Here is a 27869-nt window from a genome sequence, read left to right as displayed (position 1 = left end):
CTCCGCCTGGACCATCCTCATAAACACCCACTCCCAGCCCAGCCCCTTCAACCCGCCCAGTGTCTCCAACATCCCTGCTTCAGTCTTTGAGATCCCAGGAAATGCAGATGGGTACCATTACTCACTTGAACCAAGCACAGTGAGAAGTGTAAACTAACCACATGAGCAAGGAAATCACAAAGCATATTGCTCTTTGGAATAGACAAGGACACTCGAAATGGCAATCTGGGATTACCCCGTCTGCATATGCAAGCCACTGACAGTCTCTGGGAACATGGCTATTAAGAACAGGTTGTATTGAGAGTTTTGTTCATTGAAAGGTAGAGCAGTGAGGACCCATGAACAAGGCTGTGCTCTCTTAGGTGAGGGGGACTTGCACTGGGGAGTGGCTGAGTTCTCAAATGCCTCACACCACTCGCCTGTCCCTCCCCTGACTGTTACCAGATGCCCTTTGTGCCCCCTGGAAATCCCTGCCCACTTCCACTTTGTTCAAAAACAAAAGGTTCTCCAAAGTGCCCACTCTTATTCTCTTGGTGCTATTGGACAGGAGTGGTGGGAGGTGGGTAGCCAAGGAATGAGTGAGGTGAAGGTAGTGCACAGACGGTGAGATTTTTGAGAGAGAGAGAGAGAGAAATAGCAAATGGCAGGGGGGAGGGAGGGGCAGAGGGAGAGAAAGAATACCAAGCAGGCTCCACGCTCAGCATGGAGCCCAACGCGGGCCTTGATTTCATGACCTTGAGATCATAACCTGAGCTGAAATCAAGAGTTGGATGTTCAATGGACTAAGGGCCCCAAAGATGAGCTTTTGCATTAAAAATGAAGAAAACACCAGAGACACAAAAATGTGTCTCCACACCCTCCAACACCACCATCAGAAAGGAAAGGCAGACCCTCCCCCATTTCATCCCCAGGTGCCCAGTGGGTCTCCCTTCCCTCCTCAGAGCAGATCCAGTGGCCCTTCGACTTGGTTTTACCTCCACTCAAACTCAGATCTAGACTGTGGTGTGCCCAGCATGCAACTCCTGTGGGATCCTCCAAGGCCAGGAGGCAGAGACTAGGGGAGTAATATACTAAGAAAGATCTTGGTCCTCCCACTGTCACAGGGGAATAATATCCCCAGCACAGCACATTCTGAAAGCATCAGAAGGCCTGCACTTTCCAAAGAACTGCTCATAGTTTTTCTTATGCCTTGAGATCAAATATGCTATTCTCATGACAAAATAGCTTCCACACATTTAGGTGTTTTTGAATCTTTTTTTTAATCCAAAAAAAAATTAGTAAATAAAGTGGAAGAAGTGGAGTTCTTCTTATAAATCAAATGAAAGGAACTTGTCCCATCAGAAACCCCTCTCTCCACCTCAGCAGGGGACACCCCTTGCCTCAGAGGGGACTCCAAACAGATTTCCCCAGGTGGGACTTCTTGGGGAATATCAGTTCAGGAATAGGGCAGAGGCAGAGTAAATGTCCTCCAACCAGAAGTCTGGGTTTTACTTCTGGGGTCACGCATAATTGGCCTGTATTACCTGTCCCATAAGAAGATCTGTCCAAGATTCTTAGAGAGCTGAGACTACGGGAGTTGTTTCTACAATAGTTCGAGAAGGTCCCTTTGTGTCATCTTCCGTGTCTTATTCTGAAGTGTCTGACTAGCAAGCAGGGTCAGTTAGAACCCCTCCTCCAGAGACAGTCTGATGAGCCAGGATGTTTAGTCTGAAGGAACAACTGGGGTAAGACAGTGGAAAGTATGTGAACTTTGGCATTCCCTAAACCTCAGCTGGAATGCTGGATTAGCTGTGTGACCTCAGTAAAGGTACTTAACTTCTGTGGGCCTGGACTTCCTTATCTATAAAATGAAGATAATAATGTCATTGCTGTGAACAAAGAATGAAACACACACACAGTGTCCCTGACACTTAGCAGGTGCTTGTGGATACAGGTTCCTGTCCCCTACCCTCTTCCACCTTCGCCTCCATCCCACCCAGGTGTGGGGGGCCCAGACTGGCTCTGACCTTTTGGCAAAGTCAAAAGAGAAATGCAAAGAGATGAACCTGATCCTGTGAGAGTCAGAGAGGAAGTCAGTTCCACGGTCAGAATTACCTGACCCCCCTATTCCCCCTGCCCACATAAGCCAATGGTTCTCAGCTTTAGTTCCTCTAGGAATCACACGGGAGCTTGTTTCAACTCAGATTCCTGGGCTCATCCCTGGAACTTCTGCTTCAGTAGTTCTGGATGGAGTCCAGGATCTACCTATTTAAGAAGTCCCCTCCACCTCCCACCCTTGGGGACCCTGATTTGGTGGTGGTCCGTGGAAACACACTTGCAGAAGTGTTGAGACGGTCAGGGCTTGGGGAAGGGTGGGGGCTGGGGGCTGGGGAAAACCGCAGAGGAGGCAGGCATTCATTTGTTTACTAAGAGAAAACTTTTATCATCAATATTTAATCACACACACCCAAAGAGAAAAGGAGCCATAACAGGAATTATCCAAATGCAAAACAAAACAAAATAAAACAAAAACAAAAACAAACAAACAAAACCCAACCACCCACCATAAGCACCTCAACCATGAGCTTCAGTCAACCTTTCTATCTGGACATATGAAGAGCTAGGGACACTTGGGGAATGCATAGTCTCTCAGATCAGTGAGGGGCCTCCTGGACCCCTGGTCCATTCCCCCACTGCGCCCTCAAGTGCTGAGGTGACATCCCCCCACCCCATATCTGAGGGCAAAGCAGAGGTTGCCCACCCATCCCCATTCCCTGACCCAGGTCCTTTCCCAGAGGGCCTGGCACATGGTCAGTGTTTAGTAAATGTCTGCTAACCTGAAGCTAGTTGGGGAAGAAAGTGGCTGAGCAGCTTCTATCAAAAAGCTGGACCACCGGCAAGAGACACTCAAAGGAGGTGGCAGTCCTGCCATCCCCAGGGTTTGCCCTTGAAGGGTAAGTCATAACCGCAGTAAGGAGGAAACTGGAGAGTTAGTCTGGGTTTGCAGCCAGGGGAAACTCCTACACTGACACTAGGATCTGAGAGAGCAAAGATTTTCCCTCCTGTTCCCACCCCTGCGCCCAACAGACCTACGCCTGTTATGCAAACCGCACCGATCTGACACTGGAACAGGTCCCCACTACAGAAGGGGAACAGAGGAGGGCACTGCTGGTGGGACCACGAGGGACAGTGGCACTGAGGTCCCCACAGACCATGCCGCCCTGGGAACGGCTCACACCTGTGGAAGGAGACACTGAATCAGAATTCTCTTCCATCCCCAACATGACATGACCCAGAATTTCTTGGAACCAATGGTTTACTTTCCTCACATTCAGAGGGACCAGCAACATTAATCTTTACAACTCCAGGCAAATCCAAACCCTGGATTTGCCTCTGGGCAAATCTGCTTCTGGAAGGAGTGTGTTTAGCCAACAGGACACCTAACTCTACTTAAACCAGACTAATGTTGAGATGTGTTTATAGAGTCTTTGAGCAAAAACTGATGGTCACAGTGGAGGAATCATCTAGAAATATGGTTGCTGCAAAGATGAGAAGAACAGACCCCTAGCCCAGGAACAGCATACACATTGGATTATTAAAGGTAAAGACTTAAGAGTTGCCTGCAGTGGCCCCAAATGATCAGAATAAACATCTCATGTTTCTTATCAAAACCTTGTGCCATTTGAGGAACATTCTGTGTGTAACTGAAAAACTTGGGCTATTTTTGCAGAACCAATTAGTGGGGCAGAACTTGTCACCATCATTAGCTCAGGTTTCACGTATGTTCCAGATGGATCCGCATAGGGGCCAAATATTCTCAACCATCCCTTTGTCCAGATCCCAGAAACCTCAGCCCCCTTCTCCCCCAACCAGTGCCCCACAGACAGAGGTACAATCACCCATTAGATGCAACCCCCAATATGAGCACCCAAAAGAACAATGCCCATGACAGACACCCAACTTACAGATATTGACAGAGCCCACGCCTTCACACAAGCTGCAGGGGAGAGAGAGAAAGAGAGAGAGAGAGAGTGAGTGAACATTTAGAAGGGAGTTCCCTGCTCCTTCTCAATTGGGTCTATTCTGCTCCATCCTGAGCAAGGGGACCAGAGCTGAAGGGCTGGGGGCATGCTTCCTACCCACTGCAGAGAGCATCAGTAATGTCCCTGCTCCCAGAGGTCCCGAAAGGACAGGGAAATGTTAGGTTGCAGGATCGAAAAGACCACTTTATGCCTTGTTTGGTTTTTGCCCATGGGAAGGTGGTATACTGAAATGGGTTACAGTGAGTGTCATCCTCCTTGTCCCCTGGCTGGAAATTCCAACATGGCCAAGTAAGAGATGGGAACAACCACTACCTAACTGGCCACCTCTAGGTACCAAAAAGCTTGCCTCTCTTCTAATAGATCCATTTTCATCCCATGAGTTTACATGCTGCCCCAAATATCCACCTGACTTTATAAATGCAGAGGGAGGCAGGAGGGTATGGTGGTTAAGAGCCTGGACTCTTGAGCACAAATCTGGCTGAGCCACTTACTAGCTGGGTGACCTAGGACAAGTCACCCAGGCTTTCTGTGCCTCAGTCTCCTCCTCATTTCTGAAACAGAGATGATCATACCCACTTTCCAGGATTGTGGTAAGCTCTATATTGCCAAGCACCTACAAATAGAGCCTGGTACCCAGTAAATCCACTGTGTTTGCTATTAACATTAGAAACATCTCGTTGATAGTGGGACACTTACATCAATGCAGTGGGCCCCCTTCTCCCTCAGGGCCACCTGCACTTTCTGCTCTATGTCATCCTCTTTGTTAATCCCCAGCCTCAAACCTGACCCTCCAGTAAAGCTCTAGTCTGAGCCCTTCTGCCCGACGTGAAGTACTTGTAGACATCTATGCCTTGGGCTCACTTTCCAGCCACATGACTCTGGCTCTACCACAGCCTTGGAACTGTGCCCTTCCAGAAGATTCTACCCATCATACTGCCTGTGGGACCACATTGCTAGCAGCAGCTGTCTCCGAGTTGAGTGATGATGGTTGCTTTTATTTTCTTGTTTTCTGCAATGAGAATTACTGGTGTAGTCCAATTAAACTTGTTAAATGCCAAGAAGAGAAGATTGCTAAAAGGTCAATGGCCACAATAGGCAAGATGCCACACACTAAACCGTCTTTTAAAATCTCATGTGTTGGGGGCACCTGGGTGGCTCAGTGAGTTAAGCCGCTGCCTTCAGCTCAGGTCATGATCTCAGGGTCCTGGGATCGAGCCCCGCATCGGGCTCTCTGCTCAGCAGGGAGCCTGCTTCCTCCTCTCTCTCTCTCTCTCTGTGCCTGCCTCTCTGCCTGCTTGTGGTCTCTCTCTGTCAAATAAATAAATAAAATCTTTAAAAAAAAAATCTCATGTGTTGGAGACGGTGCCTCATTCGTTATATGGTGGGGTTATTAATACACTAACAATGATGATGATTACAATGAAAGTAAGTTTCACTGCGCAAATGCCCAGTGCTTCACTGAATGTAGATGAGTGGGTTGAAGGCATAAGTGTACAAAGGAGGAGGCAGACTCTGGTGGGCTGAGACATGGACAGAAAAGTCGACCTGCTTTGATCAAGCATGGCACAAATCCAGCAGCGTGCCAGCTGCCTTGGGTGTCATACACGTCAGATTTCTAAAACTAAGCTGGTTAATAAGGAACCTCTCCGTGGTCCAGCCCTGCATGGCCACCTGGAGAGACAGATTCTTATTCTGATTGTAACCTGCTCCTACTTGTCCTTACTATGCACATTAACTCATTTATTCCAACAGCTTAAAGTGATGGGTTTTATGATTATCTGTTTTATAGATTAGGAGCCTGAAGTATAGGGGTTCAGAGCTAGTAAGGGGTAGAGCTGCGATTTGAACCCAAGTGGTTTGTCTCCCAGCCTGTGATCTTAACCTTTATATTCTACTTCCCCAGTCTAGCCTGCTTCCCAGTGATGGGACCCAAGTAGGAGGTCGTAATGATGTGGCCACTTCTAGGCTAGGGGCCCCATCACTACGCCGGGTGTAAATCCACATTGCTCCTCCCTTATTTACTTCAGTGCCCCCATTCTTGGCTCAAACTGTCAGCACAGCTTGATGTCTCCTGTCCCTTTCCCACCCCCTCAGCTCTTCTACCTCCTCTTCTGAGAAGCCTCCAACAGCCTCCCTGGGACACTAACCCTGGTCACCTGGAGGATGGATATATGTCCAATCCTGTCTTCCCCTGCTAAGTAAGGACACCGAGCTGCTCATTTCCATTTATTGGTCCTGAACATGGGACTACAGGGCTCCTTGTCTGTGTACCCCAAATCAAATGACCTTTAACAAACCAATGGAATGATTCCAGCTTTTGCAATCCACTGAGATGCGATTGCAGAAACATCTTTTCAGCCAGTAGGATAAAGCAGTTGTCTTGGCACAAGCTTGATGTGCAGCCAGAGGGAAGTGTAAGAGGGCAAAGATCACCGGAACGCTAACCAGCTGGAGATCAGTGTAAGCAAAGACACTACCTAGCTGTGACCTTGAACAAGTTCATTCCCCTCTCTAGACCTTAGTTTCCCCATCTGAAAATGGAGAATTGGCTGGACTCCATGATTTCTAGAGTCTTACTTGAGTCTTTCCCGTTTGAATGCTCTCTGCTTGGAGGATTATAGTTGAGCAAAGCAGTCTTCAAGCCCTCAGTGGGGATGAGAAGTGACCCTGAGCCCCATCCTCACCGGCTCTCCTCGCCCTCCAGCAGCTTGCGGTAAGTGGCGATCTCCACGTCCAGGCCCAGCTTGGAGTTCATCACTTCCTGGTACTCCTTGAGCAGGCAGGCCATGTCCTGCTTGGCCTTCTGCAGGGCCTCCTCCAGCCCTACCAGCTTGCACTTGGCATCTCTGAGGGCCGCCTCGCCCTGCTGCTCCGCCTCCACCACAGAGCCCTCGAGCTTGCAGCGCTGTCAGGGAGGAGAGGAGGGAAGGGTTTAGAAGGGGTTGCAGGCTGTGGGAATCCTGGTGGGTCCCCCATGGCCTCAGTCAACCCCATTCAAAATGGTCAACTTGCAAATTAATGAGGCAGGGAAATAATGGCACTTTGGGGCTTTCTTGCTCCATTTTTGTACCACTTTATTGTAAAATTCAAGTCCCCGGTGAGCCGTTAGGGAGCAATGGAACAGGGCTGGTAATAAGTGGTGATACTATCTGACGTCTGTTTACCGTTGTTAGTTTACAAGGTACTTTCACAGATCTACCTTACCCGCCTACAGTTACTCTGTGAGCTTGTCAGAACAGGCGTGGTTATTCCCATTATGCAGATGAAGAAACTGAGACTCAGAGAAGCTGTGACTTGCCCTAAGCTACCCGAGTAATTAGTGTCAAGCCCAGGTTTTCATAGGCCATTCTCTGACCCACTGAGATCAGCATGCTAGAAGAAGTCCCCACCTAACCACCCACTGTACTAACTGCAGCTCCTCCCTTCTGCCCCACTTAAAACAGAAGGAACTCCCACAACTCAATAGTAAAAGCAAAAACAAAAACAACCCTAATAATTGGATTTTCAAAATGGGCTAAGAACTTAAAGAGACATTTCTCTGAAGAAGACATATAAATGTCTTGCAGGTACAAAAGAAAATGCTCAACAACATCCTTTTCAAGGAACGGCAAATCAACACCACCATGAGAATCATCTCACACCTGCCTGGTGGGCTATTAACAAAATACAAGGTCAGTGTTATTGAGGATGTGGAGAAACTGAACCTCTCGCAAACTGTTGGTGGGGATGCAAAAGAGTGCAGCCACTATGGAAAACAGTGTGGAGGTTCCTCAACAAATTAGAAATAGAACTTCCCTATGATCCAGCAATCCCACTTCTGAGTATTTATCCAAAATTACTAAAATCAAGATCTTGAAGAAATATTAACATTCCCATGTTCACTGCAGCACAATTCACCAAAGCCAAGGCATGGGAACAACTTAAGTGTCCATCTACAGATGAACAAATAAAGAAAATGTGGTATAAACATACAGTGGAATGCTATTCAGCCTTTTATTTAAAAAAAGGAAAAAATTCTGCATTATACCACAACGTGCATGAACCTTGAATACATTATGCTGAGTCTAGTAAGGCAGATACAGAAAGACAAATTGCCTGATTCCACTTTAGGAAGTAGCTAAAATAGTAAAATTTTTTAAAATTTAAATTAAAATTAAAAAGTCAAATTTATAGACTCAAGCAGTGGGATGGTGGCTGCCAAGGACTGGAAGGAGGGAAAATACGGAGTTACTAATCAATGGCCACAAAGTCTCAGTTAAGAAGGATGAATGAATTCTAGAGATCCGCTGTACCACACTGTCCACAATCATATATTGTACACCTAAAGACGCACTAGAAGGGTAGATCTCATATGAAGATTTCTTACCACAATGAAATAAATACTCTTTAAAAGCATATTAGCATGCAAGCGAGGATAACTTCCAATCTTCTCTAATTTCACTTCCAGGACCATTCTTATATTTTATCACCTCAGCTATAAATAGCAATAAATTAATCATGATACATCTTACACAGTGTTTAAGAACCACGACACAGAAGGGAGAGGACAGAAATTGAGCCACAGATATGTGAAAACTCAGGGCTGGGACAGAGGTAATATCACAAACCAGTGGGTAAGGAACAGATTACATGATCCATTCTCTTACTACCCATAGAAACAAATTAACCTAAGTCTTACTCCTTGCATATACAAAAAATAAAGTTCTGACAGGTGAAAGACCTAAATGTGAGAGGTAAAACTATAAAACTAGTCGAAGACAAGAATGCAAGAGGATACCTCTATGACCTCAAACCTTCATAGGTATAAACCATTAAGGGAAGAGCTGAAGGGTGTGGTCACATCCGGGTTAAAGACTTCCTTTCAGGAAAGCAAACGAACAAGGGGCAGTCTGAGAGGAGCTGAGCTGCAACAGGCAGAACTGACAAAGGGTTACCACCTAGACATAGGGGACAAGGAACTGCTGCAAACTGTCAAGAAAAAAGACAGGAATCACAATACAAAAAATGAGCAGATAATAGGACTAGGCAGTTCTTAGAATGGGAAAAGCAAATGAGTAAGTAAGCCTAGGAGGAGACGTTCGACATCACTAGTTAACCAGAGAAATGAAAATTTAAAAAACAACTTGTTACTAGTTTACACCTATTAGATCCACAAGAATTGGGGTCTGATCATAGCGAGTTTGAGCTGAAGCTGCCGCCTGCCTACGGTGGAACTGTGTGTGAGCACAGAGCTCTGAGTGCTCTTATGGGAAGTAATTCAGTGAATATCCTACAACTCAACAATTCCATTTCTTGCTTTATGCCTTCAAGACATCTCTCATGATGTATATGGAAGCATGCACACATGTATAAAAACTGAAAAAATGTTCATGATACAACTGGTGGCATAGCAAAGACTTGGAGGCCAACAAAGTGGACATCCATAGGGGAATGAACAGGAAACTCTGGTTTATGAATATTAATTCCTTCAATGCACAGAAAAGATAAAACAGATCATTTAGAGCAACATGCATGGATGTCAATGACTTTGAACTGGCAACAGGAAGAATCAGATAGATTAATGGCATAATGTCATGATGTAAATTTAAAACACTAAGAAATCTATATGAATTTATTTTGAAGGATGCATATGTATCTATGTATGTAAATATATGTGTGCAAGAGGGATGTATATTAGCTGCATGAGAATGGAATGAAGATGAAGGAAAAACCATGCTCAGTTGCAAAGATGCACAGATGGTGGTAGTGAATGGCACTTTGAACAGAGTGGCATTAGATCAGTTCGGGTCTGTGCACCTCAAGTCCATCCAGAGAGGCAGGGGGAGAGAGAGCAGGACACAACCTGCCCTAGACCACGTTGTCTATGTTTAAAGGAGAGAAATGGTAAAGGGATAAGAAGGGAAATAAGAGCAGAATTCAGAGAAGATAGACCAACCCTCCCCCTAAAATGTTTTGTGCAAACTTCAGAGGCAGGTGGTTAAACTATAAGCCTCTCCAAAAAGAGCAGCAGCCCGTCCAGGTAGGAGGGAAGCAGAGAGCAGATCAGAAGCAGCAGGTAAACTGGGTGAGGTCTCAGCGCCCCCTGACCTGCTGCTTGGCATTCTCCACCTCCGCTGTGAGCCTCTGCATCAGGCGGTTCAGCTCGTTGAGCTCATCCTTGGTTCTGCGGAGGTTCTCGCCCTGCTGGCTCACGGTGGCTTTCATCTCCTCACACTGTGGGTTGGGGGACCAATACTGAGAAACAGCCAATGGTTGCAACATTGTGGGAGAGGATGCTGGGAAGAACCCTCTGTTCTTCCACGGTCCCACCTCCCACCCCTGCTCTGCTTGGGTTTGTGCTGTGGCCCCTCTCAGTGCATGGGCACCTGTCCCAGGAATCTCTGGGTTCCAGCTATGATCCTTGCCCAAAGGGCAGCCTGGACCCCCGGATCACCTTGGTTTGGTACCAGGACTCAGCCTCGGCCCGGCTGCGGCTGGCAACATCGTCATACTGAGCCTTGATCTCGGCCACAACCGAGTCCATGTTGAGCTCCCGGCTGTTGTCCATCTTGACCACCACCGAGGTGTCCGAGATTTGTGACTGAAGAAGGTAGATTTCCTGTGGGAGATAGCAACCAGTGTCCTCAGCTCCAAACCCCCTTCAATTCCCATCGCTGGAGGTAAAAAACAGTCCCCATCTGAAGCTTCAGGAAGTAAACCTGAGAATTTCAGAGGGGATTTTAAGAGAAGAGGGCTGGAATCTGGACCATGGCCTCAAGGCAAAGAGCAAGGTGGAATTCCATTAAAGCCTGGATCAACCGAGGCTAATTTCTAGGGACAGAGACAAAGGGGGTTACTCCACCTGGGACCCCAACTATCCATATCAGCTCTAGTTATCTGTATAAATGTAATCAACCAGATAATGGGTTTTCTAATTAAGTTTTCATACTACCTGAATTAGTAAGATATTATTATCTCTATATACCTATACCTATATTCTCAAATCTCTACTTCATGTTGTACTGTGTAGACAGGCAATGAAACATAGTCTTTTGAATCATTTTAAAGGAAGGACATCATCCATTTCCATTTTTCAAGGAGGCCTGAGCAAGAGAAATCTCTGGTCACAGAAGGAGAGGGTGGTGAGGCCCTAAAAGAGTTAGGGATGAACAACCCTCTCTAGAGCCAAAGGGCCAAGACAAGCCACAACCCAAAAAGCCCTCCACCCTCTCCTCCCTCACTTGCTCTTCTGGAGATGGGAAGAAACTCACCTCCTCATAGAGGGCCTGCAAGAAACCCATCTCCTCTCTCAGCGCCTCCACGTTGGCCTCCAGGTCAGCCTTGCGCAGGTAGGCACAGTCTATGTCCTGGTGGACACACACGGGAAAGGAGGGAACATGGAGGACATCAGCACTGGAGGAACATGCCACTGCACATCAGTACTCTATCGGGAGCCCCGAGGCCATGTTATGACCCACTCTTCTCCCACCACAGGAACATCCGTGGAACCAACTAGGAATAAAGAGTGGAGAGAAATCTGACCCCTTACAGACTTTTTTCTGATTCCTCTAGGACTGGAAATCTTCCTGAAGTGGGTAGCTTAGAATCACAGCCCAAAATGTTAGACTGCTACCACTGAGCCAGACTGGCCGATGGAGCATGACCATGTGGTGGCCACAGAGCCTTGAGTACATGCCCAAGCAAGTCATCCTTGGCACCCAGGTCAGGCGCCACCTAAGCAGCTGGTTCTCATGCCTGAGACCTCATGGTGCTGCTGTCCAGCTCTCTGCAGATGCCCTGATCAGTTCCCATGGTCACTTGTAAATCAATTTCACTATCACAGGGACATTGCCGACTAATTGGCCTCCATCTGTTAGGGGACTCAAGTGCCTGGCCATGACCATTAGACTGACACAAACTTGGCCTCCAGCATCCAAGATTTCATTCCTCTCCGTGTGGGAAGAGTCACTCACCTTCTTCAGCACCACAAACTCATTCTCGGCTGTGGTCCTGAGAGCCACCTCCTCTTCATACCTAAGGAGACACAGCACAGGTGGAAAGGCCCCTGAGGAGGAGGGCTTTGGGCTGGCCAGAGAGCCCAAGGATTTCAAAACTCCTTGGTTCTACCCTTCACTTGCTGCATGCTTTGCGAGAAGAGGCGTGGCCTCTCTGGGCTTCTATTCTTCAGTCACAAGGAACACACCAAGAAGATACTGGACACGGAGCTCAAGTCCTTGGTTTCTGGTCCAAGCTTGGACTGAAGTGGCTGCAAAACTCAGGCAAGTCATTGAATCTCTCTGCATCTTGGGTTAAATTGACTGGTGTGCAGGAAGTTTCTCTGGACTTATTTGTGGAATGAATGGAAGACACATGCTCTGGGGGTGGGGTCTTTCAGCCCCAAAATTGTACAAAATATAAAGCTCCCTGAAGCCATACCTGGAACGTTCTCTTCCCCTCCCCTAACATCCAAGGACTTGACATTCTGGAAGCACCCCACTGTGCCCAGACTGCTGGGGGACATTTCCACCCCCCTCTCCACCTGCTGGCACATTCTCTTACTCCTGCCCATGAGGCCATTCCTGGCCTGGCCCAGCCAGCAGGAGAACCAGAGTTCTCACGGCACGCTTTCCACAACTTTTTAATAACAGAGTAATTTGGGCTTCTATAAACTCTGAGCTGTGTAATTACCGGCCCTCACACTCACAGAGACTGGGAGGCAGACGTTGCCACCTGCAAACAGAGTTGTGCCTGCCTCTGCAGTTACTTCCAGTTAGTATTACCAGGACTGATTATGTCAGAATCCCCCTTCTCTCTGTCCATATCTACCAGGTAAAGAGGGGCAAATTAGCAGTGACCCAGTGAATTTTAACCAGGTAATGGCCAAAACAAGTCAGGTTAAAATGAAAGATTTACATGGACCTTTGAATTGCAGAGCCTTGCAGAACAAGAGCCTAGTGATTTATCTACAGAGTAAATAAAGGAATTATCTGAGCTCATCAGATACCTTGAATGACATTGGCCAGATCATCTTTAAGATACATCTATCTCCCCAGGGACGTTTCCTTTCTTCCCATCCTAGCGCTGACTGCTCCCAAGTTCTTCCCTCCAGCCCTGTGATCTCTACCCTCCTGTTTCATCATTCCTTTCTCTGGATCTCCCCAGGACAGGGCCCAAAAGGGCCGGGAACGGAGACCAGTTGGAGTCGCCTGAGGAAACAGAACCATCTGAGTGGTCGCCTGAAATGACACTGACCCTCAGCCATCTCCACTCCAAGATAGTTGGGGGGGCCAAAACCTGCTCCACACCCATAAGTACCCCCGGCCAGGCTGCACTCACTTCTTCTTGTAGCCCTCCATCACCTCCTGCACGTGGTTGAGCTCCGAGGCCAGCCTCCCGCTGTCGGCCTCCACGCACTCAGCCTCCCGCCTCAGAGTCTCAATGTAGCCCTCGAACAGGGGCTCCAGGTTGCTCTCACAACACTTGCGGTCCTGGTAGAACTGCCACTTGGTCTCCAGCAGCTTGTTCTGCTGCTCCAGGAAGCGCACCTGCAACCCAGCGGGGAGGAAAAAGACTCAGGGGGAGCCCAGGATCCCGGAGCCCTCACTGCCCTTGGGGAGAGCCCCTGACCTGCAGCAGCCTGTGACCTTCCCCCATAGTCCAAATCATTTGGCAAAGCCTGGAAGCGCAGGTCACAGCTCTTCCCCCAGTCGTGTTCCCTCACCCCATCCCCATCTCCCCATAGAGGAGTGTGAGGTGGTTTTCTGCACAGAGTGAAGTAACATCTGATCTGCAAAAACACCCCAGGCCAGGATGGGGGCTGGGGCGCAAAATCAAAGAAGGTCACGTCCTAATCCATGGAACCTGGGAATAGGTTACGCTACGTGGCCAAAGGGACCATGTATGTGGAATTTAGGTATGGCGTTGAAGATCAGGAGATCTGGAATTATCCAGATGGCCTCAAGGGACCAAATGGGCCTTTTTTAAAGTGGACAAGGAACCAGAGAGTGGAAAGGGTCACGGAAGGAGGAGGTGGACGAGAGATTCAGAACCTGAGACAGCTACCACTGCGGTCACCAGCTTTGGAGGCAGAAGGAGAAAGGGCCTGAGCCAACGAAAGCCAGTGACCTCTAGAAACAGAAGCAGCTCTGGCAGCAAGCAGCAAGGGAATGGGGACCTCAGTCTTATGATCACGAGGAACTCAATTCTGCCAAAAGCCTGCACGTCCCTGAAAACAGGTTTCCCCTAAGGCCAACAGCTTGATGTCGGCCTCAGGAGATAATAAATTCATGTTGTTTTAAGCTACTCAGTTTGTGGGCATTCTTAGGGCATTTAAATATGCATCCACCATACTCTCCCTCACTCTGATCCTGGGGTGTGAGAGCCCAGCTGCGGGGGCCCCCGGACCGGGAGTTAGGAGACTTCCCACTGGCTGACTGCCACTAACCAGGTCCCTGTGCCTCCTTCTCTCTGAGCTTCACGGTAAACTGAGGCAGCAGCTGTACATCAGCAAGATCACACAGGGAGGCCCCAGGCCCTTTCTGCCCTGACCAAGTGTTTTATCTGCCAGCAAACTGTTTTATAGAAACTGAATTCATTGCCAACATTTAATAACTGAGTAATTTCAGGCAAGAGTCTGGATCTCCATGACCTTAACAGACCAGAGGCTCAGGTGGTGCAGGGCGTGGGTCTGAAAGTGGGTCTCAGTGGCTCCCCCTCCAGCAGGCATGCATCTCAGGCTTGGCTTCATTCAGGTCCTACCAGGCCCCATGACCTTGCCAGCCCTACACTAGGTGATCTCCTCCCAAGCCATAATCTTCTGGGAGCACAAACCTGGAAGAAAGCACCCCTCAACTGCCTATTATTGTGGGAAAAGAAGCCAAACCCTAATTAACCAAAGGCACCTGCCCTGGGTCGCCCCATGCAGACCCACTCTCTGGCTTGCCCGCTCCACAGGCTTAAACCACCCTGGGCGATACACTTTGCATACCCAGAGCTCATTATGAAAAGGTGGGGGGCTGTCGGCCACCTCAGGGGAGGGAAAGCCAGTCTGGGGAAGGAGTGTGACTGGAACGGACTGCTTACAACTGAGACTGCACAGCGGGATGCTGCTGCCCAGAAGGCCATGTGCAAATGTCGGTGCATGCTCAGGGCCCTCACTATGCTTTTGAGCAAATTAGACAAAGAGGCCGCTCCAGGCAGATGCAACCTCCTGCCGGGGCACACAGTCCAGTGAGCAGAGCATGGGCTGGATTTCAAGTCCCACCACCCCACACCCTTGGTGCGTGTCCTTGTGAAGTGAAGACCCTGCCTGATGTGCTGATGGCAGGGGAGACCCAGCAGTTTGTTAAGAATAGATGTAGGTCCCCTTTGCTTACAGAGATGCCCATTCCTGATGGTGACATTTGTCTGAGAGCAAAGCTCCCACGCACCATCACCCTGTGTGTGTCCACCTACGAAGTCCCTGGGCATAGACAGGCACACCATTCAGCCCTAGAAGATAAGCCTTTCCTCCCCCGGACTTCAGCGGCTGCCCTCCCGCAGAGAGGCTCTCAGACGGAGCACCACCGAGTCAGGGGAAACCAGAGCACGGCATCCAACCAGAAAGTGGGCTCAGAGAGTGCACCATCAGGAAAGCACAAGTCCACAGCCCCTCCTGGGGCTTCCCCTGAAGTTTCTCAAGTCACTGTCTTTAATCTGTGTCCGTATTAGGTGGGGAAGGGTGCCCAGGGCAGAAGTTGTGGGAACTCGCAGCCTACCTAACCTGTCCCCATTGGAAGGAGCAGAAGATGAGCTTCTGGCTCCTCCTCTTCCTGGCTCCCCTGTCCACCCTGGAGGTGGCAGCATCTCCTCCAGGAGGTGGGTCAGACCCCAGCCTAGCAGACATGCCCCTCACGGCTACCACTGTTGATGGTTGAGATCCAAGAGATGGGGCCACGGACACACTCTCTGGTCTTTTTGGGCAGGGAAGCAGCTTCAATGAAAACCAAGAGCCCGATTCAGTCATGCTCTCAAGGCCACCTGCTGATGGGTAGCAGGCCTGGGGTGCAGAGTGAACCCAGCTCATCCCTGAGCTCCAAGTACCTTGCCCATTCCCATGGCACTTCCCCAGGGCGCCGCCCACAGACCCACCTTGTCGATGAACGCAGCAAACTTGTTGTTAAGATTCTTGATCTGCTCCTTCTCCTCGTGCTTCACGCACTGTGCGTTGGGGTCGATCTCCAGGTTGAGAGGCGTGAGGAGGCTCTCGTTGACAGACACGCTGGTGATGCAGGGCAGGCTGGGCCCGAAGAGGCCCCCCACCCGGTAGCCCAAGCTGCTCCCGCTGCGCAAGGGCCATCCACAGCTCACCGCTGTCCTCGGGGACCCCATGGCACACAGGCTTCGGCTGCCGAAGCCCCCCAGGCGCCTGTAGCTGGGCCCCCCGGGACTGCCCCTGAGGGAGGCCAGGACACCCACACAGCTACGGGCTGAGGGCTTGGACACAACCGCAGAACAGGAGCTGAAGTTCCTGACCCCGGAGCCGGAGCCGAGACGGTAGGAACGGCTCGCCATGCCTCCGCCGTGCAGGGCAGTGCAGGGAAGGCGGAGAGGATGGAAGCGCTCAGGTCTCACGCTAGAGACCTGTCAATGCCCCTGCCTTTTATGGGGTGGATGACAGGCCTCCCAACAACATAAAAGGCGGGAGAAAGTTATTAATGCCATTTATGAGCGTGGGAATCTCCCGCTAGGCAGACCGAGAAGGAAAGCTGAAACTTGTCTCCTTTAATAAGCATGTGGAGGAGACCCCGTATCACAGTAAACCTGCCCCTTGCTGCCTTTTCCACCCCACAGGCCTAGACACGGCTCTTCAGCCCCTAATTCCCCTCCTACCCTGTGAGTCCACTGCCGTCATTATCCCCCATGGGCAAGTGGGGGCTTGGGCAGATACACATTCCTGAGACACCAAGGGTCCCGTGTCCCATAAAGTCAACGGACCCATCCTCCCAGCGGATTACACGTTTCCCTCCATGAGTCCACGAGGATGCCTGGCTGATCTTTCCAGGGTGAGCCCGTGTGGAGTGAACCCTTCCAGCCTTTCCTGTTACTGCGTTTCCTGCATTCTCAGAGTCGAGTCACTGGGGCTGGTACAGCCCCTTGGTGCAGAAAGCATGCCTTATCAACTTCCATAGCCTTCATGGCAACCAACACATACTAGGTCCGCAGGAAACATTGTTGCAGTTAAAAAGACTAGACACAGGAAGGAAGGGCCAGTATCTGGAGAGTGTCTTCATCTAGTCCACAAATACTGATTGACCCCTCCACTGTGTGCCATGCCCAGGAGCTGTCCCCAAGGAGGTGCCTTCACTCACGGGCAAGTGCTTAGGTCCCACCAGAACAAGGCCCTAATCTAGATGCCAAGCACACTAGAGCTGGACGGAACTTGCCCTGAAGAACCTGGTCTCCTGGGGACACCAGACCGAGGCAGGAAAGATCCAGGCAAAAGAAGGAAAGACGACCAGTCAGGTGAAGGGAATGTTCTTGGCTTTCTGAGGGAGGCCGCTCATGGCAGGTGGAACATCACAAAGGAGGTGGGACCTGAGGTGGGGCCAGGAAGATGACAGGACATGGCAGAGAGAATAGAAGTGGGGGTGCCAGGAGAGCTACTGAGTCCGAGAGAGATTGCCCAGTTCCTGAGATCCTCTGCCAAACCAAGCTTTCAGCCAGAGCAGCTCAGCCCGATGTCACACCCCGGAGGGGCAGGATGAAAAAGGGACCCAGGGGGAAAGCCCCTCCCTACAGTCCCGACTCTCATGATGCCTAAGCCTCCAGCAATCCAGTCCTCGGAGTGAAGCTCTCGTTACAGAGAATCTCTGTGTACAAAGACAAGAACAAGGAATGGTCTTCCAGAACTCGGCTTGGGGAGGGGGCATAAGAAAAGAGCCACACAGAACAAGAGAGAATGGGGAGGGTCCTTCTGCTCGCTCACTCATTCTTTCTCTCACGCACCCACGCACACACGCACACCTCATAGCAGGAGGACATGGAGGACAGAATCGCACTCTACGTGGGGAGCGTAAGGATGGATAGAGGGAGCAGGACCTGCCCCGGGAGCACCAGTCTGAGAAGAGGCCCTTGTTCCTGCACCCGGAGGACAGAGCTGCAAGGCTGAAGCAAGTCCCGGGGTGGGCTGGGGAGACACCCCATCAACCGATTTTCTGCAGAACCAACTTGCCCCAGCCTTTTACTCTTGTGGCCACAGACACACACACTAACCCTAACTAGCAGGAAGGGGAGCTGGGTGTGCCGGAAGCTGAGAGGGCCCCTCCATGGTGGGCAGGCAGAACAAGAGAAGCAAAACAGAAACCAGACCTCAAAACCAATGCTCTGGAAGGGCCTGCCTCACTCTGGACTCTGTTTCTTTTTCTTCATTCAACAAGTACTAACTGAATACCCGTTCCACAAACTTGACATACATCAGGAAATAAAACATACAAAGGTGGATGTTTTCTTAAGCTCCCATTCCAGTGGGAGAGATCGACCATAAACTTGGGGAGAGAGTGGATTATCTATTTGATGGTAAAACATGTCAGAAGAAGAAAAAAACTGAAAAAGGAAGGGGGACTCAGGAGAAGTGGGAGCAAGATGGGGTCCAATTTTAACAGGATGGTCCCCGTCAACTGCCCCGAGAAGGGGATGTTGAGCAAAGGTTTTGATGAGGTAAGAGGATGAGCCAGTGCAAAGGCCGGAGGTGAGAACAGGCCCAGTCGGAACAGGGAGGCCCTGTGGGGTTTGAGCAGAGACAATGAGAGGGAGTCCCGAGTACAGTGAGTTCGGGGGATACAGAGAGGGTGGGGAGAGCGCCATTGGGCCCTGGGGGATGGGGCCTGTTCCTCGCTGTGTCCTATTGCTTACCTGGGTGCGCCTGAGATACTTCCAGTCCCAAGCACTGTATGGGGAAAATAAAAAGCAAACCTACTTTGGTGCCTTTGGAATTGAAGTTATGCGGCCCACCTTCACACAGGGTCATTCCAGAACGTCCGGGAACTCATGGCAGAAGGCTTCCCACTGCCCAGGACTGGCAGCCTCTCTGGTGACCAAGGCATGGTATCACCTCAGGAGTGGTTCCTGCTGCCTTCTCTGAGGGGACCTCCCACGGATATTCCCCAAGATAGAGAATTGGAGTAGGCTCATTCATCAGCACCCCATTTGGAGCACCTCTGTTGGGCAGTCCCTCAACAAGCCTGGCTCACTCCCCAATATCCAGGCTGGCTTTGGGTACCTTTGGCCCAAATACAAATGTCTGGCCTAATTTCACTAATCTTGAGGCCAGGGTACAGGGTACAAAGGCAAGCTCCAGGGACCTCCTTTCCCAGAGTGGCCTACATTCTGGGTGGGCAGAACTTCCAGGCTTACTAAATGTGTTCTTGTATTCTGGTATCATAAAGAATGCTAAAGCTTTCAAAAGAAAACAGTGTAATGGCTCTAGTGAAGTGGGGGCACCAAGCAGGCTGGGGGAGTTGATGGGGAAGAGGACTTCATCACTGACATTGTTTAGAATCGCTCCTGCTAGGTGACCATTAAAACAAACTGATTTTTAGTCTGCTTTATTGTTTTTAAATTTTCTACCAAAAAATGCACCCCTAGGGCCCCTACCCAGGGCAGATGGGTCCCACTGCCCCCCCAACCCTTTCCCATATATCACTGAATGGCTCAAATACAGCCAAAGTTTATTCCCTGCTCATGGAACACTGTGGAAGGGGTAGATCAGTGGGTAGGAAAGCTTTCCTCTGCGCAGTTACCCAGGGACCAAGGTTCCAATAACTGCTGTGATCCCCCATCCTGCTTGGCATACGCAGTGCTAGCCTCTAGGATGCTAGATGAATCACCAAAGGAAAACTGGGGATCTCCTGTTATGGGCCCTGGAGAGCAGAGGATGTACTAAATGGTTTTTCTTTTTTGCTTCCGGCTCAAGGATGTTTGCTTTTCTTACCAATACTACGAACATTATGAAGGTGTCCAGAAAGGAGAATCTCAGCTTGAGTCTTCTGCTGTGCCCAGCTCCTGAAGGAGAATTGGCAATTCCTGGCCAGAATCTTCAGCTGGAAAACCAGCAGGGTCAGGAGTGTGGGGGAGACCCCTGAAAACAGAGAATAGGGCTGTGGAGGGAACCCTGCTCACAGCCAGCCCAGGCTGCCCTGCCTGCATCTGTCTTTAGCCACAGGACATTCCTGAGCACCTGCATGCGTCCGGTGAAAGCATCATGACCATGCTAGCTGATGCTCTGGGGACCAGAGGGTGGGGGAGCAGGGTGGCCATTGAATACCCATTCCCCACCCCAGTCTGTGGTCCCTGGCCCAGCACACCCACTCATCCACTTGTTCAGCAACTGCTTATCAAGCCCCTGAGGGTCATGCATTGTGCTAGGTGCTGGTGACACCAAGCTGGACAAAAGCCCGGCCGTGCCCTCCAGTGGCTCACAGCCTACCAGTCACAGTGGGAAACCTGGCATCTACAGCACAGAATGGTAACAGACATGTGCAAAGATGCCATACTCCTTTTAAAGGAAATGGTCCCTGAACCAAGTGTGGAGATGCCCAAAACCAGGGAACAGAGTCTGTGAAGGTATGGAGGGACACCCAGCTGGCTGAGTGTGGCCGGAGGGCAGGGCCTCCCTTGCGGGGTGATGAGGAAGCAGGAGGAGGAGGAAGGAGGGCCCAGGAGTTCCCCCCATCCTGTCAGCAGCAGAGTTTCCTCTGGCTTAGAGAGGCAGGTGGGTGGGGCTGCATGGTGATGGATGGGGTGAGTGGGTGGGTGGGAGGAAGGTGGCTGGATGTACATTGGGATCAGTCAAGAAGCAGGGCCAAGAACAGATTGTGAGAACATGATAAAAGGCAGCAAATCCAGCTGGCAAGCTATGGCGTGAAACAAAATGAGAAATAACATAGCCGGAGCTCAGACCACGTTGGAGGGGATGGAGAAGAAACGGAAGGACCGCGAAGAGTCAGAAGGTCTTGGTAACTGGTTGGATGTGGTATAAGCAAAACAAAAGTCAGGATGGCCAAGAGCAAGGAGCCCTACCGCCCCCCTCAGCCAGGCATCAAGATGCACACGAGCCCAGACCTGACTGGGTGTGTGAAGAAAATTAACAGAGACAGTCTCCAAGAGCACTTAGCATAGCCAGTGGCTCACTCTCGACACTCAGCCATGGTCACTCTGGCTTTTCACCCCCCCTTCGGATCCCGAGCCAGTGTGTACTAGAAAATAGCCCAGCCCGTGGGGTCCGTCAATGCAGGGACAGACGGCCGTGCACGTCACACGGTGTCCATGTGTCAAACTTGGGGTTGTTGTGCAGGTCACATTAAATACAGTGTAAATCCACAACGTGCCCTGTGGAGGCCTGCCTCAAGGAGTACAGTTGCTATTCGGCTGCAAGCATGAGGCAGGGACATGCCAAGGGCAGAGGGCCAGCCTCACGGCCAGGAGGGGGGCTTCCCCTTCCATCTCAGCCTTGAGCTGGCTGTGGGGCATGAGGACAGGAGGGGATGTTCCCATAACCCTGAGCCCCTAAGTCAGCTTCACATCACGTCTGATGCACTTTACTGCAGCAGGAATGTCAGGGACCGACTCTAGAAATATTTCTGTACATGTGGAAGTCTGGGGTCAAACTTCAAGTATTAAAAATTTTACTGAGAGTGACACCTCTTTCCCTCGTGATTCCAGAGTAGTAGAAGGTTCCAGTCCCTGGATTAGAGCCCTGCTTCTAAGATGCTCTCAGGCTAAGTAAGGGAAGAGGACAGACAGCCCAGCGCAGAATAAGAACCTGGAACAGGACAAGAGGACAAGAAGGGCAGAGATGTGGTTGTAGCTAGGCACAGGGGAGGCAGAAGCAGGATTTCTGGGGCGTGGGATCATCAGGAGAGCATATGCATCATCAAGGGAGATATAGGGGAATTTGGAGAGAACAGCTTTGGGTCTCCTGCATCTGACAGGGGAGGGAAACTCAGTCTCTTGTGATTTCTGGGGTGAAGTAGCCACTAAAAAACCATGAGACTGATGTACAATAAACTAAGATTTTCACTGTGGTGAATGGAAATCCGGCAGATTTTTCCTGTGGTCCCAGAATGACAACCAAGTCCCAAAACTGAGCACAAAAGGACATCAGTCCCCCAAGTTCTAAGAAGCTATACACTGGAAATGGCCACCACCTGTCATGGTCACCAGCTTCGGTGGGAGGAGAGCTGAGACGGAAAGGTCGGCCTTGCCGGCATCCGGTAGCGGGCAAGTCAACGTGTGGCCAAGCATCACAAGGCAGCACTGTGTGTGGGGAACTCACTGGAACCAACCCTTGAACAAAAGGGCACGTGAAGCCACCATCCCCATGGTGGCAATGGAGTGCCCCCCGCCTCCATCAGGTGTCACCTAGGCAGAGCGCCGCTTGATGGTGACCCCTCTGACACATGTTGGAAATCTTCAAAAAGAAGGAGGTAATGAAAAGATGAACCAAGCCATAAACACACGAGCTAAACCCAGGGCTAAACCCAGGTTTAGGGGCAGAGAGAGAGAAGAGTCTTGAGCAGACTTTAAGACTAAAATTGTTTATTGGGCACCTGGGTGGCTCAGTGGGTTAAGCCGCTGCCTTCGGCTCAGGTCATGATCTCGGGGTCCGGGGATCGAGTCCTGCATCAGGCTCTCTGCTCAGCAGGGAGCCTGCTTCCTCCTCTCTCTCTCTCTGCCTCTCTGCCTACTTGTGATCTCTGTCTGTCAAATAAATAAATAAAATCTTTAAGAAAAAAAAAAAGACTAAAATTGTATTGGGGCTCCTGGGTGGCTCTATCGGTTAAGTGTCTACCTTTGGCTCAGGTCATGATCCTGGGGTCCTGGAATCAAGCCCACATTGGGCTCCCTGCTTAGGGGGAAGCCTGCTTCTCCCTCTGCCTGCCGCTCTCCCTGCTTGTGCAATCCCTCTCTTCGACAAATAAATAAATAAGATTTTTTTTAAAGGTTAAAAAAAAGCTGAACTTGTATCAGGAATTCAGGACATCTTCAATTCTGGAATAAGATGATTCTAATGAGCAAGTGGTCACAAACTATGACATCTAGCCAAGATGTCTGTCCCCGTAATTGCAGCTGTGTCATAAACCACCCTGCAACTTAGCAGCTTTAAAAAGCAACATTCAGGGGCGCCTGGGTGGCTCAGTGGGTTGAGCCTCTGCCTTCGGCTCGGGTCATGGCCTCGGGGTCCTGGGATTGAGCCCCGTGTCGGGCTCTCTGCTCAGTGGGGAGCCTGCTTTCCCCTCTCTCTGCCTGCCTCTCTGCCTGCTTATGATCTCTGTCTGTCAAATAGACTTTAAAAAAAAAAAAAAAGCAACATTCATTTTACTCAAGAATCTGCAATCTGGGCGGTGCTCCACAGGGACAGCTCATTCTTCTGTCCCAAGGAGCTCCTGCCCTATCAGGCATCACCTATAGACACATGGAGCCCAGGGCAGGGGGCGCTCCCGCCCTCTGTGGTGCAGACCATGTAAGTGGAAGAGTAAGCAGTCCAAGCCCCCTTGAAGTGCTGACCAAGACACACCCGGGGGTGTTTAGGCACCCAGGGTCCAGAGACCCAGCCCTGTGAGAGTCTTGAAGAAGAGGAAGTTGTCTGTCTTGGTTTGGCGGGAAGAGTGGTGGGCACATGTGAGGCAGCTATACCCACAGACACCGAGTAATGCTGCCAGGGGGTAGGGCTAATGTTACAGGATGCTCAGAGAGGCCCATCAGAAGTCTGCCGAGATGGAGACTCAGCTTTGGGCTCTATTTAAGGGCCATTCCCAGAGCTTCCTAATACCTTCCACGGAACAGGGAGGTAGCTACCTGCCTGGAGGGCGCGGCGGGACACAATGCCCTCCAGAGTCCATGAACTCCAACAGCTCAGAAGCCTTGCCAGAGAAGGACTTTCAGGAGACAAACAGGAAGAAAAGTTGGCCCACAGACACCTATAATTACCCCTTTCCTGTGTTCTTCCAGGAGTTCATCCAACGGCATCACACCCGCACGACGTGCAACCCATTTCACAAAACAAAGCCCTGAGCGCTGAGGCTCAGAGGAGCCTGTCAGACTGTGTGAGTCACCCCTCTGTCTCAGAAGCGCCTCAGAAAAGATGCTCCCGGACTGCCTGAACTGCCACGATGTTCCACTGGAGGGCACCCTAGCCTGGCCACAGAAAGCACCTAAGCCTGGCACGTGGAAAACCCCTTTCCTCCAGGAAGCCCTCCTAGGTTGATCAACACAAAAGTGTGGCTTCCTTGGCTCTTCCCTGCCTGGATTTTTCACTCTCCCAGCAGCTTCCCTGCGAGCGCTCGGAACACCACGCTGTACCCTCCCTGGGTGGCCGGCAGCCTCCAACCCCGTGTGTTCACTTCCTCATGGATCTATGTACCAGGCTTCCCTCCTGCAATTTATTGTATGCCTGAATGGTCTTTGCTCCCTAAAAATCTGCTTCCAAGACACATCTGCCAGGTCACCAAAGGCTGAGAGGAAGGCATCAGAAGGCTCCTCGGCCCAGCCTCCAGCAGGCCCCGCAAAGCCCATCTAGCCCATCTCCTAGTCCCTCCCTACTCTCTTTATTGTATCTTCTGTTTTTCTCTCCAACCTCTTGGGGAGAGAGGTGAGTCTGTCACATGCTCCAGTTCTTGGCGCAGTGTCCCCATGAGCCCACAGAAGCCCCTCTCTGTTTTGCTCCTCTGTTCTCTTCATTTTGCACCCCTCCCGTCCCTCTCCTCAGCTCAGCCAACGCATGTGAAAATCCTCACACGGGCGCTCACGCCTGGAAGCAGCAGTGTTCGGGGAGTGTGTCTGTTTTATCTACCAACACGGTATGGTTTTGACGGGTTCTAACTCGACACTATGTCATCTATGACACCGACTGTATGGCTTCCAAGTGCCTTAGTCTGCTTTCATCCCCTTCTCCCTGTCTCTGTCCAGTCTGTCACCTGGCTTGCCTCAGCTTCCTCCTGCAGCACACAAGGCCACCATGAACTGTCTTGTCCCTGCAGGAGAATGGCTTTCAGGAAGGGGACTGGGGGCTCACAGGGTTTCCACCCACCTAAATTCATTGCAGAATGCTTTGCTACATTCCAGAACATCTTTCCATTCCCTGTGCATGGGACACCACCCTCCCACCCCACCCCCTCCCTTCAACCCCAGTGCATGGGACATCACTTTCCCATCCCCTATGCATGGGAGCCCACCCTCCCACCCCCACGTGCATGGAACCCCACTCCCCACCTCCCTGTGGAAGAGGTCCCTGTCCCCTCAGCTGCCCACCCACAGTCAGTAACACCCACGGTCTGATCTTCACCATCCCGATGATAGAGAGGCACCTCATGGCTCACGGTTTTTGCTTTCATCTGCAAGCTTCTAAGAACTGGCAGGGCTCATCCCCAGCTCCTGTGCTCATCGACCACTTGGTCTTTCCCTTGGCAGGTTGCTCAGGCTCCGGCTGGCTCCCTGCTGGGTCTCCTGCAAGTCCCCTGCTGTCCCATAGGGTAGATGCTGTGCTTTTCCCAGGCTGTCGGCCATCTGTTCCTGTTTCCTCCTGCAGTGAACTGGAATTCTTCATTTTGATGTGTTCATGTCAATCCATTTTTTTTTTTTTAACCTTGTGGTTTCAGCTTTTAGCATTTGCTTGAGAATTCTTTCCCTGGCTCTGAGTTACAAGGAAGTTCTCTCACACATTCTTCTGTTTAGTTCCTATCCAGGCCTTCCGACTGCTGAGGGTCTCCCCCTCCAGCTGTCCACTTTCCATGCAGTGAGTCTCACCAACTGAAGAAATGGCCCTTTGCTTGTTGCCATGACCTTTAGCAAATACCAAGTTTAGGGGCACCTGGATGGCTCAGTAGGTTAGCCTCTGCCTTCGGCTCAGGTCATGATCCCGGGGTCCTGGAATCAAGCCCCGCATGGGGCTCTCTGCTCAGCAGGGAGACTGCTTCCTCCCCCCCAACCCGCCTGCCTCTCTGCCTGTGATCTCTGTCTGTCAAATAAATAAATAAATAAATAATCAATCTTTTTTCAAAAATAAAAAACAAATACCAAGTTTACCTTTTATTAAAGAGGCTATTTTGAGCTCTCTGTTCTGTTCCAGGGGCCTCTTTACCCATTCCTGCGTAAGGATTACATGTTTTTATTACTGTGGCTCTTTGATCCTCAGACATCTTTGCTTTCCTCTCTCACAACAGACTTTATGATCAGTGGATTTTATTCCTTCGTATAAATTTGAGATCGGTTTTATCAAGCCCCTCAAACGAAATCCAGCTTGAGTTTTTATTGGGTTTTGCCTTGTACTTATAAATAAACTTAGAGGGAATTTGTGCCTTTGGAATCAGGTCCAGTTACTCCTGAGTATGATATTATTCCACTTAACCAGATGTTCTCATATGTTTTTCTCATAATAGAGTCTTACATTGCTCTCCATGATGATCTTGTGAATATTTTGTTGTTCTATCATAAATCCTTCACTGTTTTAAGCACTCTTGGAAATGGCATATCTCCACTTTTTCTGTTTTTTTTCTGATTAGCACCGATCCAGAAAAACACTTGGGATCACTGTAAGTTGACCTTGAAATTAATTGGCTGCTCATCCCATCTTATTATTGGGATAGTTTATCAGTTGATTTTGTTTGGTCTCCTATGTAGCTGTGCAAACAATCCCAATTCTCGTCTCATGCTTACGCATATTTATGTCCTGAGCCGGGAATTCCAGAATGTGAGGCATGGCAGGGACAGCAGGCATCCTTGTCCTGTTCCCGGCTTTCTGAGCGTGTGTCCAACACTCATCCTTTAGGTGCGACACCACCCCCTGCCCACAAACTCCCCCAGTGCTCACCCACTGTCCCTTGAATATTCCTGGACTCTTCTGCCATCCTCGGCCTGGCACCGCCTCCACCTTCCTGACTTTCCTAAGCCCTTCCCATCTTTCAAAGTCCGGCTCCAGGTTGACCTTTCCCATGGTCTCCCCGGTTGCACCAGCTCACAGAGAGCTCCTCCCTGGGCCTCCGAGATAAGACCCACTCTGTCCGTTGACAGTCCTTCATGAACTGCGCTGGAAAACGCCTGTATCTACTACCCATTGAACTTGTGCTTATTTACAGAACTATCTGACTAAGCAGTCAGCTCCTCGAGGACAGGGGTGTATATTAAATTCTTCTTTATACCCGGAAGCACAGAGCAGTTGTCTAATAAACGGTTCTGGAGCCCATGAAGCAGCCACGTTTCATCGGCTCCTGCTCACAGACCTGTGTGCTGTGAGTTCAAGGCCAGAAGGCATAGCTGGAGGTAGGAAGGTTGGCAGTCAAGGGCAAGCAAAGGCACGGAGATGCCCCACCCCGGCTAGGAGGCGGGTACGCTCTCAGCCTCCGACTCCCTTGTGCCTTCAGGTGCACCCCCTTACTTCGTCTTCATGGGGCCCAGGAAGCCGATATTCCAAACTTGCTTTGCCAATGATGAGACACAGGATGCAGAAATGAACTAACTTTGTCACAGAGCTAGTGGATGTCATTGGCACCCACACTTCCCGGCTCCCAAGTCCTACTACTTCCAGAAGCAGCCTCCCCACAGAAATACTACGTCCACAGCCAAACAAGCAACAAGCCAGGCACAACCCAGGCCAGGACAGTGTCCCTGGATCCACGAATCTCACCTCCAGGAATTTATGTTAAAGAAGTTAGTGGAGATGGGCGTTGAGATGTATCTTATAAACGTTCATCACGGAGTCATATATCCAAACTCCATTAAGAAAGGACAGGGTTACCCAAATGGCTCAGTCCATTGAGCAGTCCATTGAACATCCGACTCTTGACTCTCAGTTTTGGCTCAGTTCAGGATCTCAGGGTCCCAGGAACAAATCCC

General features: G+C 50.3%; 1 protein-coding gene across 5 annotated transcripts; it reads right to left on the bottom strand.

The window, feature by feature from the left end:
• Positions 1-925: 925 nt before the first annotated feature.
• LOC116593799 (keratin, type II cuticular Hb5-like) lies at positions 926-24059 on the bottom strand. 5 transcript variants are annotated; one of them, XM_032348283.1, is made up of 12 exons: positions 23970-24059; positions 19972-20118; positions 18081-18927; positions 16131-17851; positions 13338-13546; positions 11975-12035; positions 11273-11368; positions 10456-10620; positions 10110-10235; positions 6707-6927; positions 3945-3976; positions 926-3217 (listed from the first exon to the last, which is right to left on the bottom strand). In XM_032348283.1, the coding sequence occupies exons 4-12, from the start codon at positions 16551-16553 to the stop codon at positions 3078-3080; spliced, it is 1473 nt and encodes a 490-aa protein (XP_032204174.1). In that variant the 5' UTR covers positions 16554-17851; positions 18081-18927; positions 19972-20118; positions 23970-24059; the 3' UTR covers positions 926-3077. The 5 variants fall into 5 exon arrangements, with proteins under 5 accessions (XP_032204174.1, XP_032204175.1, XP_032204178.1 ...); XM_032348284.1 differs by having other exon boundaries at positions 18894-18927; XM_032348287.1 differs by having other exon boundaries at positions 16131-17576; positions 18894-18927.
• Between the last annotated feature and the right edge of the window lie 3810 nt (positions 24060-27869).

This window comes from Mustela erminea, chromosome 6 (genome assembly GCF_009829155.1).
Source record: "Mustela erminea isolate mMusErm1 chromosome 6, mMusErm1.Pri, whole genome shotgun sequence".
Taxonomy (NCBI): Eukaryota; Metazoa; Chordata; class Mammalia; order Carnivora; family Mustelidae; genus Mustela; species Mustela erminea.
Note: the sequence above shows the minus strand (reverse complement) of the source record. Positions and strands in the feature narration are given on the sequence as shown.